This window comes from Motacilla alba, chromosome 17 (assembly GCF_015832195.1).
Source record: "Motacilla alba alba isolate MOTALB_02 chromosome 17, Motacilla_alba_V1.0_pri, whole genome shotgun sequence".
Classification (NCBI taxonomy): Eukaryota; Metazoa; Chordata; class Aves; order Passeriformes; family Motacillidae; genus Motacilla; species Motacilla alba.
Window position 1 is genome coordinate 6,553,066 of NC_052032.1, and position 19,427 is coordinate 6,572,492.

A 19,427-nucleotide genomic window follows, 5' to 3' on the forward strand; every position below is an offset into this window, starting at 1 on the left:
GATAACGATGAGATCCTTTTATTAAGGAGTTTAGAAAGTCCACATGTACGGCGTTGGACACACTCACACACGACCTAGACTTCACAGCACTGCTACACACCACGGCCTGGCCCAGGGCTGCTCTGGGAAGGTCCGTGGCCACATCCCAGACCCCCAGTCACCCCTGCCCACCCCTTTCCAGGGAGGTGTCACCACGGATGGGTTTAACCTAATCCAGGGCCATGGAGCAATGCTTGAGCTCTTGGGAATAATCCTGGGAAATCCTGCGGCTTGGCATGGATTAAATACCTCTCGTGCAAGTCAAAACAAATCTCTGGGGGGTCCCGGGTGACACAGGCAGTTACACAAGGATGTGCTACCAACAAACCAACGTACAACATTCCCTCCCTGGCACGGCAGGACGCCAGTGGAGGGGTCTGGGGGGGGATGAGCCTTCCCACCCGGCACATGGTTCCATGTGCGTTCCTGCCCAAAGCATCAGAAAACCCAACTACAGCTAATCCAGCAAAATAACTGATCAAAAGGTAAAGATGGGCGCAGGCAGGACCCTTTCCAGAAAGGTCCAGTGGAATGCAGGAAGCTCCTTGGAAGCTGTCAGGGCTCCTGCTGTTGTGCTGAGAAATGCCACTGCTGAGTTCCCCCAGCTCCCATCGTTCCAGAAAGCCCTGCCCTGCTGCTCTGGGCATGGATGGAGTGTGTAGAGCTGAGTGCCCTTCACTCAGAGCTCCCCCTCACCTGAGGGCTCTGGAGGATCTCTCTGGCAGAGCCAAAAGCTGTGGTGATCCCGGTGCATGGTTTGTGCATTTCTCTGTCAGGGCAGACAGCCACTCACCCAGCTGGTGAGAGATCTTGTCCAGCACAAGACCCGAGGTGGGGAAGGCTTAAAAAAAGAATCACAGAGGGAAGTACAAACCTGGCACAGTTGGGAAGCTGAGCCTTTGATCTCCCCGTGCTTTAAGCTCCCCTGGAAATGGAGGCAGGGGGAGTTTTCCTCCCCTCCTCAGTCCCTCCATCTGTCGGAGGGTGTTTCTTGGGGCAGGGCTCTGCTGTAGCACAGGCAGAGAATGATGTAAAGGGTGGCAGGGTTCTGTCTGTCCCCTCCCCTCTCCGTCCAGAGTCTGCTCACATTTGGTTCTCATTTTTTTTGGACAAAATCCCCCGTTTGAGTCCTTCCAGGGAGCCAGCAGGAGACATCAGTCCCACGGCCCGTGGCAGCTCCTGCCTGGGCTGGCTGGTGCTGCTGCCCGGTTATCAGGGCCCTGCAGATGCTAAGCCCCACTCGGGGCTTCTCTTTTGCAAAACCTTAACGGGATTTGAGGAAATGAAAGGCTTTGGATATCTGCAGGTGCCGAGCCAGTGCCGCAGCTCAGCCGGGGTGGAGATGAATGCGGTGCCCGGGCCAGCAGTGAGCAGAGGGGGCTCACTGGGAGATGGGGCTGAGCTGCCCGAAGGGTTTGGGGAAAGGTCACAGCTTTTGGATGGCGAAAGTCCGACGTGAATCCCAGTGGGTCTGGTTGGGAGGGAGGGGCTGTGAAATGCAGGCAGAGCTGCGCTGGGCAGTGAACCTTCCTCGCCTCCTCCTCTTCCTTGTTGTGCTCCCTGTTTGCCCAGCGCTGCCAAAGCAGCTCCGTGCCGTGCTCGGTTCTGGGTGTGCGTCCTTGCAGCGCTGTTCTGGCTCACTTTGGGGTGTCCTGACCTGCTGGGAGGCTCCAGGAGTCAGGACAGGGGTAATGGGGACTAAGGAGCTGGTGGTCGTCCCTCCCCAGCTGCGTTGCTCTTGCAGGGGCAGAGGAGAGTGTTCTGCAGTCCAGAGAAGGAATTGCTGGCACGGTCAGGCTGCCCCAGCTGAGCCCTCCCCACCACCAGTAGCACCATGGGGGAGCTGGAGCTGTGCAGCAGCAGCCTCATCCCAGTCCTGGGGGTTTGGGGGGCCGGGGCTTCCCCATGACAAGTGCCCCCAGTCCCTTGCCAGCTTGGCAAGCCCACTGCCAGGTGTCAGTGCCCGGAGCAGAGGTGACCAGAGGTGCCTAGCCTGTCTGGGCTGCTGCATCCCTCCCTCCTTCCCTCCCTCCCTCCTTCCTTCCCTCCAGGCAGCCCCTTTCCATCCTTGAGGACCCTGCTGGGCACCTCTGCCCAAATACCTGCATCCTCTCTGTCCCAGCCACAAGCACAGGCCGTGGGTCACACTCTGGCCAGGACACCTGGTCTGGCTGCAGGGGAGCCACGGCAGTGGGAAGCAAAGGTCTGGCAACACCTGTGGGTGCCCAGGAGCCAAAGTCACCCTCAGTGGCAGCAGATGCTCCCCAGGGGCCCCTCAGAGGTGGGCGAGCCCTCGGAGAGGATGGGGAGGATGGCAGCTGAGGGAGTGGGTCTGCAGGGCGCTGGGACGGGCAGGGCACTGGGCACGGTGGGGGGGGCTGATGCCATCGGCTAATTCTCCTCCCGGACGGGCCGGATCTTCATCTCGGTGAACTTGAGGGAGTACTGCCAGCCGGTCCAGGAGGACCACTCGATGCCGTCGGCGTAGGAGCTGTGGTGGCCCCGCAGGTACTGCCCGTTGAGGTTGGACGTGTGGCAGTTGCGGTACCACCAGGCGCCGTGGTAGAAAGCGGCGCAGTTGTTCTCCGAGTGGTCGTTGTCCAGGTCCTTGGTGGTGAACTTCATCCCGTTGTGCTTCAGGAAGGAGTCGCCTGTCCCAGGGGAAAGGAATCTGTCGTTAAATGACGTTTTGTGAAAAATCCCTTCGCCAGGATTTTTCTCCTGAGGAGCTGAGAAGCCTCAGAAAAGAAATGTAAACAATAATTATCTGCTACTTTAGAATACTTTAGAATGTAGTAAGTGATTGTTTGATTGGTTCTGTGTGAATAATTTAATTTGATGACCAGTCACCGTCGGCTGTGTCGGACTCTGAGGAGTCAGCCACGAGCTTTCATTATCATTCTTGTCTGGCCTTCTGATGTATTCTTTTCTCTATTCTTTAGTATAGTTTTAGTATAACATTTTTAATATAATATAATATAATATAATATAATATAATATAATATAATATAATATAACAATAAATCAACCTTCTGAAACATAGTCAGATTATCTCTTCCCTGGTCCTGGAAACCCACAATCACCACAGGAGCCCTGATGGGCACTTGCTGCCCTGCCCTGCCCGTGGGGCACCCCTGGGCACCCCGGTGGGGCTCCTACAATGGGGCTCCTCCCGCAGATGCCCAACCTCACCCTGCCTCCATCTCCCCGAGGCCGCAGGGATGCAGCCGGTGCTGCTGCCGGAGGATGCTGCAACACCCCGGCGAGGGGGTTTGGAGGCTGTGAGCCCCCCCTGCCCATGGGGGATGCGCCCCCATCGTGCTGCCCCACCTGCTGTCCCTGAGTAGTCGGCGATGGTGATGGGGTACCCGTCCTCCTCGGGGTCCACAGAGAAGAGCCCCACGCCGAAGCTGCCGTAGTGGGCGAAGGCGGTGCCGTTGTCGAAGTCCTCCAGGTCGATGCGCAGCTCGTAGCTGCCCTGCACCGTCAGCAGGTGGATCCTCTTCAGCCCTGGCGGAGGCAAAGGGGTCAGTGTGGGGATGCCGCGGGTTTGGGGTGCCCGGGGGTCCAGCCTCTCCCTGCCTGCCCAGCCCATCACCCCCAGCCCACGGGTGCTGTGCGGGGGGGCTCGGTGTCCCCTCCATAGCAAAGGAACCCCAGAGTCCCCCAGGGGGGCGCAGGCTTTGCCAGGACCGAGCGGTGCCAGCCCCGCGCACCTAACCAGTGCTCTCCCGTCAGCTTCCCGAAGCCGTCCCGGTACGCTTCCCAGCCGCGGAAAAAGTTCACCGAGCCGTCCTCCCGCCGCTGGAACACCTGGGGACACACAGAGAGCATCAGCCGGGGGGCTGCTCCCAGCCTGCGAGCCCACCGTGCTGCCCACCCCTGCCTGGCACTGCCTGATCAGACAGCGGCACAAATTAAACCCCGTCGGCTCAGTGATTGCACTGGGATGAGCCCCCCGGGGAAATGCTCCATGCCAGGGCTGGCAAAACCCTTCACAGGATCCTCTGTCTGGAAATGTGAGCAGAGCTCAGGGAACCTGGAGCTCCCAGGGAAGTTGTTGACACCAGGGAGTGGTGGACACCCTGCAGCTGCCTCCGAACAGCCGGGGTCTGCTCCTGCACGGGGGAGCAGGGACACAGGGGGCACAATCCGAGGTCTGTCCTGCAGCACGGGCTGCCCGGGTTGCTGTGAGCTCTCCTGCCAGCAGTGGATGCTCAGAGCTGTGTGAAAACCCAGCGGGGCTGATTTCTTCCTCCTGGATCTCCTTGCTCTCCTGGGCAGGCACCCCATTATAAAACATCATCTCTGTGACAGCCTCATTAACGTCCCAGAGAAGTTAACTGTGAAGCACCGAGTGCCCTGACCCCTGCAGAGCCCCCAGATCCCAGCCAGATCCCCGGGCTCAATGCAGCTTTTCTGCTCGGAGCCTTTCCCTTTTCCTCTCCCATCTGCTCATCAGCGCGTGTGCCCTGCGTGTTTCATCCCCTTTTATCCATACTTTCGGGTTTGATTTATTGACAGCAATCCAGAAAATGCTGCTTCATGCCCGACCATTTGAACTTAATTAAGCCTCCAGCCCTGGATTAATTGCATTAAAGTTGGCTGAGCGAGCCTGCCCCACTCCCGCCCAGCTCTGCGCTCCCGAGGCCGTGGTGGGGACAGCAGGGACACTCGGTGCTTTGGGCAGAGCCCTCCCAGGCTCTGGCAGCCCAGGGGCCAGAGCACCCCATCTTCAGAGCAGGGCTGTGCTGCCCAGCTGAGCTTCCAGCACCCCAGGATTGGGGAATTTGGGTGAGCCCTGAAGTCGGCTGGGAAGCTGCCCTGCTTTGCTCCCTCTGGCTGCTTCTGCCCTCCCACACGGGGTTTCATCCTGGCGTGTGAAGCAGAACCACCTTGGGAGCCTCTCACTGTTTGCCCTTCCCCAGATGGGCGTTTTTGGGGCTGGGTGGGCTGGCTGAGGCTCTGGCACAGCTCTGATCCTGCTGTACTTACCTTCTAGAATTAGAGCCTTAATTTTTATCCCCGCGTTGAGCGCTTGAGAAGCTGTGGTTAAGCCCATTTTAAGGGGCTTTCTTCAGGCTTGCCGGGAAAGGGGGACAGCGTGGCTGGACAGGGGCCTGAAGCTGCTTTTCCCCAGCCACCACGGCTCCGTGGCTGGCGCTGGGGAGGCGGCGGCTGCGGCACCAGTGCTCCCTCCTAATCGGCTTTGACCCACGGTTCTAAATAGGCCAATTGCCTGAGTGGTGCCCAGGGAAGCGTGTGGGACAGGGCTCCACTGCCTGAGCCTTGGCACAGCTCAGGAATCACCCCAGGAGAAGCCTTCAGTGCCCCTCTGCCCGCCAGGCTCAGCCCCAAGGGGGCTCAAAACCGGGATTTTTGCTGGTGAGTGCTGGAGGTCGTGTGTCCTCCCGAGTCTCCTGCTCCATCCTCATCATCTCTCATGCACAGTCCCTTCTGTGCCTCTTCTCTGCAGGCAGGGCTGTGGGAGCCTCCTGATCACCCCCTGGCAGTGCTGGGAATGCTGGGAGCACCCGTGACCCGCAGGCTCATCGTGCTCCAGCCCTGCCTCGCTGCTCTTTTCCTCCTCATCAAATATGCATCACCCCCCTCTTAAGCAAAAAGGATTTCCCTCCCTTCTTTAAAGGCGAGGCTGAAATATTTATCTCCCTCATTCTCCGCCTCCCCCAGTTGCCCCTGTGGGGCGGGGACAGGCTCCTGCAGAGCCACAAACCCAGAAAAATGGGTTAAAAGCAGAGAAAAGTGGGAGCACCAACCTGTGCCTGCCATGTTTCCTCTCCCTCAGCTCCACCAAACTCCTGGTGGGCTTGAAACACCCTGGTGTGGGGACATGCTCAGCCATCACTTCACCACCACAGGGCTCAGGCTCCTGGTCCAGTTTTGGCAGCCACGGCACAGAGCCCGCAGCCCTGTCCCCAAGGTGTCCTCTGAGCCCTGTCACAGCAGGGAGACCATCCTGGGGCTCAGCCAGGGAGAAAGCTCTGGGCAGTGCAGAGCCAGGAAGTGCCAGTCCCTTGGGACAGCCTTTGAACCCACAGCTGGCAGCTCTGCCCGTGCCAGGAGCTGCTCCTGCCTGGCCCTGCCAGCAGAATTGTCCTGTCCTGTTTGTGGTGACACATTAACCACGTCCTTTGGAAACAGCACGTGTTTCTGTGGCCCTCTCAGCCCTGCCTGTGGTTTACCCCAGCCCAGGGTCAGTGCCCAGTGTCTGCCCAGCCCCATCCCTCTCCAAGACCCCTCCAGCAGGGGGTGACCAGGCTGGTGAGGCTGTCCCCACCAGTGTCCCGCCACAGCAGGTACCCCTGAAGCTGGAAGCTGTCACTTGATGCCACCACAGCCCTTGTCCTGCTGGCACAGCCTTTTCTCCTGCGTTCTTTGGCTCTCCCACCGTTTCCCAGCGCAGGCTGCACATGAGGTGATGCTGAGGCGCACAGAGCACTGCTGCTCGTGGAGCTGAGGGGCTGATCCCAGGGGATTTTGCCCCAAATGAGGAGCAATGGAGGCCATGGGGCACTGTGAGGAGTGTGGGGCATTTGCAAAGACATTCTGAAGACATCATCATGTGAAAAGGCAACTTTTGGAGCCCTCCTGGGCTGCTGAGCCTCCTTTGGCCTCTGCCATGCCATTATTACTTGAAGAAAGTGCCAGAGGTGAGTGTCAGGGCAGAGCTGGGCTGGGCAGTCACAGGGCACTCGCTGCAACCCCGGGCAGTGCTGGCACAGGACATGGATGCTGCCACCAGCCCCGCTGGGCTCTGACCCAGATCCACATCCCAGCAGCAGAAACGCGGCCCTGCTGCTGCTGGGCAGGACCGAGGGGGGCCCAAACAGCCCCGCCTTGCTCAGCCTTCCCCGGGATGGGGACAGGGAGGAGGCAGGACCCTGCCTCTGCAGATCAGGCTCTGGGGACAGCGAGGTCCTGGGCTCTGCCCATGGCCTCTGAGCTGTCCAGGCAGCCTGAAGCTGAGCTCAGCAGCTCCCCAGCTCCCGAGTCAAAATTGATTCAGCTGCTGCCATCGCTTCCACCCACCCACCCACATGCAAATAAGCCCAAATGTCAGGAGTAATCGCTCCAGAGAGGAGGAGGAGGAGGGAAAGGAAGGGAAGGGAAGGGAAGGGAAGGGAAGGGAAGGGAAGGGAAGGGAAGGGAAGGGAAGGGAAGGGAAGGGAAGGGAAGGGAAGGGAAGGGAAGGGAAGGGAAATTTCCCAGGCTCTGCCCCACGGCACCCAGCAGTGCCATGGCTTAGCTGGAGCCTGGCTCAGCCAGTGCCCCCACACCCCCAGCCCCCGGAGATGGCTGAGACAACCCCTGCACCCAAGGCTCTGGAGGCACGTTTGGGACCCTCTGCTGCAGAGCAGCCCCAAGAAACAGGAGCCTGGGCTGTGCAGCCTGAGCCCCTTCCTGGCTGTCTCTGGGATCCTGCTTTGGCTCCTCGCCCCATCAGGGCAGGGCAGAGCCCTGAGGTGTCTGTGTCACTCCACTCCCAGACCCTCCCGGTGCTGCCGGGCTTAGATTCACTCGCGGTGCCCCCTGCCCAGCCCAGCCCTCCCGCCTGCAGCAGCTTTAAATAAGCCTCTGAGTGTCTCGCTAATCACCTTGGGCTGCTCTTCAGGCTTGGCTGGGGCTGGCGGAGGCTGTGCAGACTCTGCACAGGTTCTGCAAGAACCCTCCACACCTTGGGGAGCCAGAAGGGTCCCCTCTGCCCTCTGTAAGCCCCCAAGAGCTGAGGTCCCCGGCTGTGCTGTGCCTCAGTTTCCCCACTGGAGCTGCTGGTACCACCCGGACACCGCAGGCTCCTCCTGCCCAGGGTGGGCTCTCGGAGGTCGAAGGCTCACCAGCCCCTGAGGGCAGGGGGGCTAAGCTCCCTCCTGGCCCTGCTCAAAGCTGCTTAGGGCAATCAGATCGTGGGGATTTGTTTCCTAGAGCGCCCAGCTGGAGGGGTGCTGGCCAGCTCGGCTCACCCAGCGTGTCCTCGGGGCAGAGGCTGCCTGCCCACCCCTCCTGCTGAGACCCCACCACCTCCTGGGACCCCCTCTCTGCCCTACTGGCACCCCAAGCGATGCCCCCCGGGGCAGGGGGAGCTGCTGACCCCCAGCTTGTCCCCGGGGCAGGGGGAGCTGCTGACCCCCAGCTTGTCCCCGGGGCACTGGGGGCTGCAGGCTGGGGGCTGGCAGAGCCGTGTCCCCCACCCCTGCTCCCCGCCCCCATTACTGTGATTACTGCCCATTGCAGTTGCTGTGGCAGAGTGAATCGGACAGCGAGTGAATCAGCAGAGCACCCGAGGTGCCCCAGGCACCCCGGCCCTAGATGAGGCCAAACGTGGGGGTTTGGGGTCTGTCCTGAGCCTCACTGGGCCCATGGGGCAAAGCACAGCCACATGCCCCCCGGCACAGCCCCAGCCACACCCCAGCCCTTCTGAGAAGGACAAATTCCAGAGGTGGCACCAACTCCCTGCCTGAACCCCCCTCCAGCTCCAGCCCAGCTCCCCAGTCCTGGCAGGCGCTGGGCTCCGGCTCAGGGTTCTGCCTGGCACCACTGGGCAGCTCTGGGTGCACAGCCAGGCCCCCCGACACTGACTGTTCTCCTTGATGACACTTTCAAGTGTCCAAAGTGACATCTCCCACGCCCAGCACGGGGCCAGCCCGTGGCCAGCGGTGCCATCACCCCGTGTCCCCAGCGGTGCCATCACCCCGTGTCCCCAGCGGTGCCATCACCCCGTGTCCCCAGCATGGTGGCAGCTCACCGTCCAGCCGCCCCCGTCCGTCGTCATGTCACAGTAGACCTGGAAGCCATCAGGGTAGTGGGTGGGGAAGATGGAGTAAATCCCATCCTCCTGCTGCCCGCTCACATAGATGTCAAAGCAGTCTCGGGGCCGGGAGCCTGCAGGGTGCCATTGGGGTGAGGTGGGATGAGGGGAAAGCTGGTTAATTAATGGGCTAATTTAATGTCTTGCCATTCCTTCCAGGCTCCCAACCTTGCTTCCAGCTCCAGTTGCCAGCTTGGTGCTGCTTTGCTCTTTCCCTCCCTTCTCCTCTGGTGCTTGGGGTGAGCAGCGCCAAGGGGGATGCCACCACCGTGGGGACTCCCCAGCAGCTGGCAGGGCCTGGCCTCATGTCCCTGTGAGATGGCAAGGGCAAGCTGGGACCCAGAGGGGGACAAGGGGGAGCCAGTGCCCAGGGAGGCTGTGGGCACGTGCTCCCAGCCCCAGGACAGGCTCCCTCAGCTGCATCTCCACCCAACCCTGAGGAACGTGACCATCCCACGCAGGGCCCCCTCCACACCCGGTGGAGGTGAGTGCTCTGCCTGTGTCCCTGCTACCCTCTGTGGGAGCAGATGGGTTTGCAGCGGTGTGAAGGAGATTTTGGGCTGGTTTATGGACAACTGGGAACTGCACGGTGAGAACTCCCCCTTCCAGGACCCACCTTTCCCTCTCCCTCCTTCTGCACCTCCTCGCCAGCCCCTGCGCTGTATTGAATCCCTTCTCCAGGATGGTTTGCCCCATGCTGGCTGGTTTCCTCCCTCCCACGAGCAGCCCCAGGCACGTCCCTCTCCCCAAGGACTGGCAGGGATGCCTCTCACCGTTGGAGCAGCCCCGGGGCCGTGCTCCCCTGGCCGGAGCTCGCTGCAGGTCAGCCTTGAGCCGGGGCCGGGCCCCGCCGCGCTCCTTCTGCAGCGTGTCCAGGACGTCACTGACAGAGCTCACCAGCCGAGCCATGTTGGTCTGGCTCTCCGACAGCAGCTGTGGGCAGGGGACACGTGGGGGACACGGAACTGTGGTTAAATGGTTAAATCCCCTCCACATCCCAGCCCCTTGACCACTCTGCTCAGCACTGCCGGGGTACGGGCTGGTGGGGACATAAACCCACTGCAGATCCCATAAAACCTATATCTCTGTTGCTTTATCTCTGATCTCTGTTGCTTTTTGGCAGGGGTCAGGCTCCAGATAAGCACCCATTGGCACCAGGGAGGAGAAATCCCCAAACCTGGGTGCATTGGTGCTGCAATCCCACGGGATAAAGAGCATCTCTGGGCAGAGCACAGGATGACGGAGGCGGCAGGAATAGCCGTGTCCTGAGGCAGCCGCCAGCTCTTATCATTCCCTGAGGTGACCCAGGCTGGGACAGTGACACGGGGTGGCTGTGGCAGAGCATCAGGATGGGGAGAGAAGCGAAGCAGCGAGAAACATGCAGCTCTGGGCAGAGGGAGTTGAGTACCAGGAGCGTCAGGCATGGAGCACCCAGCCATGCCCTGGATCTTGCTGTGACACCTGGCAGACCCCTGGCATACTCAGGTAAGCATTTCAACACAGCTCATTGGCTGGGAAATTTTGAGGACTGTAAAGAGGGCGGGCTGGTTGCTGCATGAACTGCCCTTGAGGAGGTTTTGTGGCGTGCTTGGCTCTGTCTGGAGCTCCCAAACTGGACCTGGAGCTGGGACACCCAGAGTGTGGGAGGCTGCACACCACGCTCACTGGCACCGGGGTGGTTTGACAGGGAGACACTTCCCAGCTTCCAATTCCCAAGCACCTGCCTTCAACCTCGGCTCCTTCTCCTGGAGCTCTCCCCTGGATGCTGAGGGCAGGGGCTGCGAGCAGCCATGCCCCCAGGGACACTGGCACAGAGAGTTCCACCCACAGGAAGCCCTGCCTGGCGCTGCCAGCCCCGGCTCACCTGGATGAGCCTGCCCTGCTCTCCCTGCAGGGCGCTGAGCTCCTGCCCCATGGCGCTGTGCCCCTTCTTGAGGCCGTCGCAGTCGGCGCGCAGCTGCACGGCGTGGGTCAGCAGCTTGGCCACCTCGTCCGCCACCGTGACCAGCAGGGCCTTCTGCTGGCTCTTGGTGGCCTTGGCCTCGGCGTCGTGGTCGGTGACGGCGCGCAGCAGGGAGCTCTGCAGCCCCTCCATGCGGCCCAGGGTGCCGGCGGCGCTGGGGCAGTTGGGGTCGATGAAGATGTTGATGCGGGAGCTGTCGGCTTTCTCGATGGTCACCAGCGCGTTGGCCTCCTCGGGGTTGGTGCTGATGACGGGGGGCGACTCGGTGACGGGCGTGTGGTAGTGGTTCATGAAGAGGATGGCCCCCGTGACTGTCACCGCCAGGAGCACGGCCACCGAGAGCAGGACGGTGCACAGGATGTACCCACAGCTCATCCTCTGCGGGCAGAGACAGACACACCATCAGCCGTGTCACCAGACACACAGACACACCATCAGCCGTGTCACCAGACACACAGACACACCATCAGCCGTGCCATCAGACACACAGACACACCATCAGCAGTGCCATCAGACACACAGACACACCATCAGCCGTGTCACCAGACACACCATCAGCAGTGCCATCAGACACACCATCAGCAGTGCCATCAGACACACAGACACACCATCAGGACAGCCCCATCCCCTCACCCCACAGGCAGGCTCTGCACGGGCTTTGGGGTCTGGCAATGACATTGGCCGTGGGGGTGGGTGGTGGCAGAGGAGGGAGGGTGGGGACCCAGGGAGCCCTGCAGGGACACGGAGGCCACGGGCGAACACCGAGTGAGCAGAGCAGAGCAGCCGAGCCCGCCTGGGAGCAGGGTATGAAATAATAACGAGAGCGAAGGCGCGGCGCCGCCGGCTCCCGCTGGCATGTTTTATTTACAGCAGTGATCCTCGGCTGGAGCAGCCCTGGCTCCTCAGGAGATGTGTGTGGGGCTCCCTGCTGCTCTGGGTGCAAATGTGGGGAGAAAAAGGAAAAACACCTCGTGTCCCTCACAGCGGGACTGCAGGGAGGGCAGCACGGGCAGCTGTGGGTCGGTGCTGGGGTCACATTGCCCTGAGTGCTGTGGGGACCTGCTCTGCACAGGGCAGCTCCCAGCTATGGCAGGCAACTTATCTTCATCCCCCCTGTCACCTCACTTCCTGCTGGAGGGGGGCAGAGCTGCTCCCAAAGCCTTTGGATCAGTCCCAGAGCCTCCTGGCAAGGGAGAGCCCATAATCACTGCCTTTGCTGTGGGAAAGGTCTCTGACACCCCCAGCCCCTCTGGCTGCTCTGCTGCAGCTCACACCCATGGGCTCAGCCCGTGGCACCTGCTCCGTGCCCACCAAGAGCCTTTTCTCCCTGCACAGCCTGAGGTGCCGGCACAGTCAGCGCAGAGCAGGTGAGCTGCCACTCGATCCCACTGGCTCCCTGTCCCCTCTGCCTCCCCTCCTTGTTACACCTGCAGGACAGAGGCTGTGATTTTCCCCTGACCCTGGCCACGGCTGTCACAAGGAATTGCAGGGCTGGCAGCAAACTGCAGATTCAGAGAGACAAAGACTACTTTCCCCAGAAACGAGGGGAAAATTGCTGCATCTGCAAAGATTTCCCAGGCCCTGTCCCCTCCCGTGCACATCTATCTGGAGTGACACCTTCCTTCAAGCACCCTTCATTTCATTCCCTCTCACGCAAGCATTTGCATTAAGGTGACTCCACAGCTACAGCGGGGCTGGCCGGGGGGCTGAGGATGCCCCACCAGCCCCAGGGTATGGCCTGGGATTCTCCCCCTGTCCGTGGAGTGAGGCTGCAGATGCAAACAGCACTGGACTGAATGGGAAGCCACCTGCAGGGAGCTCTGTGAGGAGACAGCCCCGGGCTCAGCCCCTCAGTGCAGGTTAAAAGGAGATGTCGAAGGCAATAAGGGAAGCTCTGGACAAGCAGGGGGTTGAGGTGTTTGCCTGGTGTGTGTAGACACAGAGCCCTGGCTTGGGGGCACCGGGGACACCCAGGAGCAGCAGGATGGTGGCAGGCAGAGGTGGCAGATGCCCATGTCTCAGATCCTTATGTGGACACCACAGATGGGGCTCATCTGGGCCCCTCAGCGCCCTATAAGCACAGAAGTGACAGGAGGGGTGGCTGCTGACCAAAGGCCAATGTCAAGTGCTTTGGGATCTACAGGATGAGCGGGAACCCTTCCCTGCTGCTGTCCTGGCTGTGACAGCACCCTCATCTACAGGAGCTTTTGCCCTCCCATGCTGCTGCTGCTGCTCCCCACAATGCTGCCATGCCCAGCTGGAGGGGCACATGGAGGAGCTGCAGGGCCTGAGGGTCCCCTCCGGGCAGTAAGAGCTCCCAGAGCAGAGCCACGAGTGGATGAGGCTCTGCTTCCCACGGCCACCCAAATCCCAGCTGGGCTGTAACACACCAAAACCTCACAGCTCTGCCCGGGTGTACCACCACACTGGGAGCTGTACCCAGCTGTTTTCCAGCCCTCAAGCCCCAGCATCACTGCCCTGCCACTGGAATTGGGGGCCAATCCCCCTCCAAAGTGATCCCCTCTGCTTGCGACTGCGAGATCCTGAGTGGCAGCAGCTTCAGGAGTCCCACGGCATTTTGCTGGCAGGTTGTGTTACCTGGCAACCTGCAGTGGGGAGAGGAGGCAAACTCAGCCAGTGGCACCAACAGCACTCCAAACTGGGGTGGGGGTCCCCCCAAGCCCCTCCAGCAAAGCAGCACTGCAGTAGCATGCCCAGCTGCTGGCATAGGACCCTGCAGATACCCCCTGCCACACACTCCTGCCTCACCATGACCACAGCTCTCGTGATCCATAGGGTTCCTGCTGTCTGTTTCATGGCCTCAAGCTCCTGGAATTCTTGCCAAGACTTTTGGACAGCTGTAAAATATCCCCCTGCCCTGGTTATTGACGTTCCCCTGGGGATACCCATTGGCCTGGAGGTCCCAATGTCTTGCAATCGCTCCTTCCTAAGGAGAGCAGAAGCTGTGCAACTGAGTGGTGCTTGGGATGAGCAGATCTTCACTTGCAAACCTGCTCTGGAGCCTGGAGGGAGCCCCAGGCAGGATCTACGGGATGGTTGTGTCCCTGGTGCAGAGCTGAGTTGGGCTCTCCATGTCCTGCACTGGCACAAGCAGTGGATCTACACTTGGTCACCCGTGGAGCTGGGTCCTTGGTGACCCAGCCACACTTCCTGAGCAGCTCTGGACCTCATCAGCACCCTCAAATCAGCCCCCAGCCCACTCAGCCAGCCAGACTGGCTGTTCTGGGGATGGAGACAAGCAGCTCCAGCGCATGCAGCCTGTGGGAAGGGGAGGACATGCGCTGGCTTGTCCCCAGGGCACCCAGAGGTGGCTGGTCCCTGGAGAGCATGGGTGGAGAGCGGTGACAGGAGAGGCTGAGCTCTACCCTGGGAGATGCTCTAAGATGAGGAGGTCCCCTTTGCTCCGGCCAAAATCCCTGCTCCTCTCCAGCTCAGCAGACGAGCGCTGCTGTGGGATGGCAGGCGGTGGTCCTGCAGCCTGGCTGCTCAGCCCCCGGGCTGTGCCCTCAGACAGGGACGAACCAGAACTCGCGTTCTGCTTCCCAGGCAGGTGGACACTGTGGTTTGCATCGCCCAGGCTCAGCTGCTGGTGCAAACTTTAGTCCAGGTACCCGCACCTTCCTGCCGGGGTCCACCCAGCGCCGCAGGCGCCCCGGGGCAGCGAGGGTCCGTCCTCCACCCCGGACCTATCGCTCATTCAGAGCTGCCTGAGCAGCCCAGTTTGCATCCTTGCTCTGCTCCAGCGCTCCGTCCCTCTCCACCCTCGCTGCCCATCCCGCCCTGCCTGGCCCGGGGCTGCAGCCCCCGTCCCCTCGCCCTGGGCCGGGGCTGTGTCCCCGCCGCTCCCCGCGGGCTCGGAGCGGCTGAACCGAATCCCGCTCCCGTTTTCCTGCTCTCCTCCGTCACCCAGAGCCTGCCTGCGACCGCTCCCACGGCACGCCACACTCTGCGGATGGGGAGAGGAGAGGAGAGAGGACGAGGAGGATGGCGAGCGCACCGGAGCCGCTCTGGGGGTGAGCACGCAGCGGGCTGGGCTGGGATTCCAGCGGAGCTTGCGGGAGCTGAGACGCCAGCACCGGCTGCACGGCAAACTCTGCGCACCCTCTGAAACCCACCGTGAGCCATCCGGCTCCGCGCTGCCCTGTGCAGCCCCCCACGGCTGGTGGGGCTGGATCCGTCCTGCCCGGCTCGCCCCCGGGGCCACAAACGCGGGGGGATGGCAGCTCCGAACGGATGGCACTGCTCGCATCCCTGCGTGCAGGGAGGGAGCTCTGCCAGCGAGGGGAGGGCAGGCTGGCTTCTCTCTCGGGGGGTCAGGGGTCTCCCGGGAGTGCAGCCCCTCTCCAGTGAGGCGCGGGAGCTGCCGGCAGAAGGGAGAAGCCAGGCAGGAGCCCCTCTCTTGCCTTGCTGCGGGTGTCAGGGGACAGGAAAGTGGCGGACCTGGGGTCGAGCGCGTCTCACGGCTGCTCCCCCCACCCCTGCCCAGCCCCTGAGTGCCGAGGAAGGGCAGCGCTGCCCGCTCTCGGTCCTTTCCCTTCACTCACAGGCTCGCTGGAGGTTTGCTGTCCTCCAGCTCTTGGCAGACACGTTTGCCCACACTCCGCACTCCTTCCCACCCTGCCAGCGCTCAGCGTGCATCCGCGTCCGTGCCCATCCCTACAACTGTCCAGGGCCAGGCTGGATGGGGATTCGAGCAGCCTGCTCTGGCGGAAGGTGTCTCTCCCACTGGCAGGGGGGCTGGAACTGGGTAATCTTTAATGTCCCTTCCAAGCCGAGCCGCGCTGGGCTTCCGGGGCTCGCTGCCTGCCCGGCCGTGCCCGGCGGCTGGCGGAGCTGCCACACGTGCGGCGGGATGCGCGAACGGGCTCCGGCACGTGCCGGATCCCCCGCGTGTCACCGCAGGCTCCGCCGCCGCTCACCGCACCCCGCCGCAGCGCCGGCCTCCCCCCAAAACCAGCGGGGCTCCGGGAGCCGGCCGAGCAGCCGGGAGCCCCCGAGGCGGGAGGGGTGAGTCCGGCTGCAGCGCGGAGCCGAGATGCCAAATCCCTTGTCAGGGGTTATTGAAGCAGTTTAGAGCGTGTGGCGGTTCGGCAGAGGCGTGGGGCAGCCCCGGAGCATCGCCCGCTGCCCGGCCGGGGCAGCCCCGGGGCTGGGGGGGAGCCCTGGCCGCAGGTTAATTAACGCGTTAATTGGGAGGGGGGTGAGGAGGTGCACCCCGGGGGGCTTCGCACGGCGGGGACCGGGGGGCGGCTCGCCACGCTGGGGTGTGCCGGGAGAACAGCTCGCTGGGGACACTGGGGGGTCGCTGGGACCCCAGGGATGGGTGACCCCCCCCCCGCCCCCCTTGCCCCCCGCCCCGTACCTGTGATTTCTCCTGCTGCCCATCCTCAAGTTGCGAGGCTCCTCCCACGGTTTTCCAACGCTCGTTCCCCATCGCGCCGCCAACTTCCAGCCCAAGTAAGTGCCCGGACCCCCACAAGCCCCCCCAAACCTCCTCCCCGGCGGCGCAGCCCCCGGCCCGCCCGCGCTGCCCGGCTGGCCGCGGCGGAGGACGGGCGGCGGCGGCGGCGGAGGAGGAGGAGGAGGAGGAGGGAGGGAGGAAGAGGAGGGAGGCAGGACACGGGCACGGACACGGGGGTGGATCTTCCCTCCCCGCCCGCTCCGATCCCCCCCGGGGCTCCCCCGGCTCCGCTCCGGGCACCCCGCCCGGTGATGCCCCGGGGGATCTCCCCGCCCCCCCCAGCACCGCCTGCCGCCCCCCGGCCGCCCCAATCATTCCGGAGCCGGACCCGAACCCCCCTCCAGCTCCGGGCTCCGCAGCTGCCCAGATGTGCAGCACAGCTGGAGGAGCGGCAGCAGGTAAGGCGGGGGCTGGCACCAGCGGGATCGGGGGTGCTGCAGGGGCCCGGGGGGGAGAGAGGGGGTGCCCCCGGAACCCGCTCACCCCCTTCCCAGAGCTACGCCCCTACATCCTCCAGTGGAACGCCCCAAGCTGGTGGGGCTCATTCCCATCGGTGGGCAGGGATGGGCAGGGTGCTGGGCGGGGGGGCGGAGAGGGTGGCATTGGCATGGCCACCCCCTCAAACCTTTGTGCCCGAGGGTAGCCGAAGTGCTGGGAGGCTCTGTGAGCAAATCCCGGCGCACTCTGGGAAGGTGGTGCTGGCGGGGCCAGGCAGCAGCCGCCCCCACCCCCTCCAGGGTCACAGCGATGCCCAAAGCCCAGCGTTCCCAGCCCGAAGCCGTGGTGCTGGCCCTGCGTGCCAGGGCTCCCTCCCGGCCTGATGTGCCGCCTCTCCCTTGTGGATGTGGTTTTCCTTCCCATAGCTTTGCCGCACCTCCCGTAAATCTTTTATTTGCCACTTGTCTGACCTGCGGGCAGGAGCGTTGCTGAGAGGTTCAGAGGAGCATCGTGAGAGCAGCGGTGGCTCAGAGCTGCTTCAATCCGGCTGGGGGGAGGCTGAGTTCTCTCTCCAGGCTGAGAACCCCCCGGGAAACCTCCTGGGCAGCCCTACAGCCCTTGTCCTGCAGCGTGAGGCTGTCCCCTGGGCAGGTGGCATCCCCCCAAACCCCCCAGGGTCTCTGTCCCTGGAGCTCAGCCCCAGTCGGGACCTCCCAGCAGCTCCCATGTGGCTTCACTGGGGTGGGGGCTGCCTGCCTGTGGGGGCAGGTGTGGCACAGGGGTGGCGGGTGGCATGTGTGGGGGACGAGGGGTCCAAGCAGCTTGTCTCCAGGGCACACACCCTATTTTAGGAAGAGCTGGATGCGTGCTGGGCTGGCAAATATTCCCAAAGAGCTCTCTGGGGCAGGGAGGGGAGCACAGGTGTTGCCTCAAGCCGATGGTGTGTGTGTGGGGGGGGTGCATTGTCTCCCGGCCAGGTGCAAATCCTGCCTTTGGCTGCAGAGATGTTTTGTGTGGATTTTCCGGGCGATGCTCGTGGCTGGCAGCCCAGCTCCTTCCCCGTGGACGCTTTTCAAGGACTTCCCTTTGCAGCTGAGCCCGGCCAGCTCGTGCCACTGGTGCCCGGTGTGCCCGCACCGGCCGGGCTCAGCTCCCCGCTCCACTCACCCGTGCTGGAAGCAGGAGGCGCTGGCCCCCAGGAAGCTGTTTAAGCTGAACTCCAAACAATAAAAACTTATCATTAAAAAGAAATGCATCTTGGCTTCATGTGGCCTGGCAGCGCGGGGAGGAGTGATTCAGTGGCTTGTCAGCCCTGGGCGTTAGGCACGCCGAGCTGCACAACTGGACACTCTCCAAGTCCAGCAACTCATTTTCTGCAGATGGAGCCGGGACCGTGCAGCGGGCTGACGCTTAATTTGCAATCCAACATACCTTGACATAACCCGCAGCTGAATCGCGGAGGTGGTGCAGGATGGCATGCCTGGGAGCCTGCTGCCCGGGCTGTGCCAGCAGGGCTGGTCCCTCGCAGCCCCGCCGGGAGTGGGGTGTCCCCCCTGTCCCCTGACACCGGGCTGCCTGCGAGGCTGCAGGGTCCGGCTCGGTCCCGGTGCTGCCCCAGCTGCCGGTCTCCAGGCCATGAGGTGAGCGGGATGGAGGTTGCCTTCCTGGCAGAGGAGCCCGTGTTTTTGGGAGCTTGAGTGATGCTCAGGGTGAGCCCTGCCCGGGCCAGGGGCCAGCAGGGACACGGGCCTGGCTCATCACGGACTCACCTCCTGTTACCTGTCCTAGGGTCCGGCTGTAGCTGTGGAACTGGGACGTGGGAAGGGGCGTCCAAGGGGCCAGCAGAGACCCACGGCCCCACAGCCCTGGATCCAGCTCCACAGGCTCGGGGTGCACCCTGCCTTGGGCACACTGTGGTGCCTGGGCACCGATGGGCACAGACCCTCCCCCGGGGCTGAGGAGGGGGTTCTGCCAGCAGCCCAGCCCGGATCGATAGGCATCGGAGAGGATGATTCATGTCTCAGGCTGTGGCCCGAGGGCAAAAGCGGGGAGAGGTTTGATGTGAGGATGCCGGGAGGCTGCGGGTCCTGCTGGGAGTTGCGGCTCCTGGCAGCGTTTCCCCTCCCGAAGCCAGCTCTGCCCGCACTGCCCCGGGGTCCCGGCTTGGCCTGGGGGAAGAAAACGACTGAAGCAACACAGGATCAGACCCAAGCTCTAAACGGAGTCTTTTAAAAACACTTCAGACACTCTCTTCTGCGTTGTGGTCCCAGACAGCGAGCAGAGTTGCAGCGGGGGTGTCGGGCAGAGGCTGGGCTGGGGGACAGGACGCTACAGAGAGAGGGACAAGAGGGTGGCACTTTACCCTTCTTGTGCTCAGCCACACTTGTGCACGTCCCCAGGGTGCCAGGGCCAGAGCTGGTGAGCGCACCGATGTCCCGTGGGTCCAGCCCAGACAGGGGCTGTGCGGAGCATCAGGACTGTCCGGGACACGGTGCCGGGGCTGGGGAAAGGCAGGGTGGGGGACACCGAGCCCTCCCCCAAGGAACAGCGTGTGCTTTCCTTGGCTGGGAGCCAGGGGAGGCAGAGCCGTGGCTGCACACGCACGGCGTCAGACATCATCATCATATTAATAATGAAAGGGCAGCTCCTTCAAAGCTCTCCGTCCCCGCGCCGGCGAG

General features: G+C 62.8%; 2 protein-coding genes across 7 annotated transcripts in view; one reads left to right on the forward strand and one right to left on the reverse strand.

The window, feature by feature from the left end:
* Window positions 1–17,731, reverse strand: FIBCD1 (fibrinogen C domain containing 1). The gene is made up of 7 exons (XM_038156504.1): window positions 16,213–17,731; window positions 10,731–11,207; window positions 9,640–9,799; window positions 8,804–8,940; window positions 3,756–3,852; window positions 3,370–3,549; window positions 1–2,690 (listed from the first exon to the last, which is right to left on the reverse strand). Exons 1-7 carry the CDS (start codon window positions 16,624–16,626, stop codon window positions 2,431–2,433), a joined length of 1,725 nt encoding a protein of 574 aa, XP_038012432.1. The 5' UTR covers window positions 16,627–17,731; the 3' UTR covers window positions 1–2,430.
* LOC119709128 overlaps window positions 10,041–19,427 on the forward strand; it is a 17,916-nt gene continuing 8,529 nt past the window's right edge. The window contains exons 1-4 of one of the 6 annotated variants that reach the window (XM_038156511.1): window positions 10,041–10,351; window positions 12,165–12,196; window positions 14,761–14,863; window positions 15,397–16,175. In XM_038156511.1, coding sequence (XP_038012439.1) covers window positions 10,245–10,351; window positions 12,165–12,196; window positions 14,761–14,863; window positions 15,397–15,601 — 447 coding nt within the window. In that variant the 5' untranslated portion in view covers window positions 10,041–10,244 and the 3' untranslated portion in view covers window positions 15,602–16,175. Of the gene's footprint in view, window positions 10,352–12,164; window positions 12,197–14,280; window positions 14,458–14,760; window positions 16,176–19,427 lie in introns of those variants that run through there. The other 5 variants (XM_038156508.1, XM_038156510.1, XM_038156509.1 and 2 more) reach the window with 5 other exon arrangements.